General features: G+C 36.9%; 1 protein-coding gene across 1 annotated transcript; it reads left to right on the forward strand.

The window, feature by feature from the left end:
• The first annotated feature begins 295 nt into the window (after window positions 1-295).
• Window positions 296-1,039, forward strand: LOC147492308 (protein FAR1-RELATED SEQUENCE 9-like). The gene has a single exon (XM_086567465.1). The coding sequence runs from the start codon at window positions 296-298 to the stop codon at window positions 1,037-1,039; it is 744 nt and encodes a 247-aa protein (XP_086423591.1).
• The last annotated feature ends 321 nt before the right edge of the window (window positions 1,040-1,360 follow it).

The raw sequence follows: 1,360 nt of genomic DNA on the forward strand, positions 1-1,360 counted from the left end.
GTTTTCCCTACTATTCGACATCGATTTTGTCTTTGGCACATTATGCAGAAATTTTCGAGAGAAGTTGTCATTTGTTTACCATAGGCTCGATGCTTTGTGTTTGAGCTTACATATATTATTTGGAAGTCATATAGGATTGTTGATTTTGAAAGCAGGTGGTCTGCGCTCATTGTTGAAGTATAACTTGACTGAAAATACTTGGTTGATGAAATATATAAAACCCGTGACGTCTTGGGTTCCGCTTATCACAATGACATTTTTTTTGGTATGCATAATGACGGGCTGAAGTGAATCAATGAATTCTCATTATGATCAATTCGTTAGTTCGACGACTACACTTATAGAATTTGTCCATGGTAATGAGAGGTCTTTGGAATCGATAGCCGGAATGAAAGGAATCGATTACCATACGAACATACTTCTCGTGATTGTGGCTAAGGATGCTTTCCTCCTCAAGCATGCAGGTAAAGTTTATACCATTAGTGCTTTCAATAAATTCAAGAAACATTTAGAAAAGGCTAAGATGAAGTATAGAATTGTGGGAGAAGAGATAGACATACATGGAACAGGAATTTATACGGTGAAGACAAGAGACATTAAGCAAACTTCAATTTGGAAAGTGACTTTTAATAGAGGAACTTTGGAGGGTATTTGTGAATGTAAGAATTTTCAGTTCGAAGAATTACTTTGTGCTCACATTTTAAAGCTTTTTCAGCGTTATGACATCGAAGAGATTCCAGATCATTTTATTTTGAAACGGTGGACGCAAAAGGCAAACACATACAGAGCGGTGTTTGATGGTGGACTAGTGGCCGGTCATGAAGACCATGAGCCATTAAGAGTTGCCCATTGTATCAAGGTTGCTACTCAATTGGCTTATGATGCATCAACTAGTGTTGAGACATATGCATATTTTATTCAGAAGATGAGTGAAATGTCTATTGGAGTTTCGGAGCTTAAGGAAACTATCAACAAAACGGATGCAATGAATAATGAAGCACCTCCAGTTGAAGAGCCTATAGTTGATACCTCAAGGTAATTTATTTAGTTTGTTTTTTTATCTTTGCAATGATAAAAATCTTATTTGATTTTAACTCTTAAATCTTCTTTTCAGCTCTTGGTTTTAAATCCCAACATTTCTCAAACGAAGGGAGGAAGAAGAAAACGGAGAGAATGAAAGGCCCTGTGGAGGAAGCCTTAGAGAATCCGGGGAAGAATGTGTAAATCTTGTAATAAGATTGCTAAGCACGCGACTCAGAAATTGTCCAGAAAAATTAAAAAACAAGAGTGTGGAATGACATGCTTGTTGAGTGTGGAAGGACCGTTGGTTATGTTCTTACTGCCTTGTTTTTTTGGGTGT

The sequence above is a fragment of the Coptis chinensis genome, chromosome 6 (genome assembly GCF_015680905.1).
Source record: "Coptis chinensis isolate HL-2020 chromosome 6, ASM1568090v1, whole genome shotgun sequence".
Lineage (NCBI taxonomy): Eukaryota > Viridiplantae > Streptophyta > Magnoliopsida > Ranunculales > Ranunculaceae > Coptis > Coptis chinensis.

Coding starts and splice junctions, on each gene's coding strand:
- LOC147492308 (XM_086567465.1), top strand. CDS start 296: ATGAATTCTCATTATGATCAATTCGTTAGTTCGACGACTACACTTATA.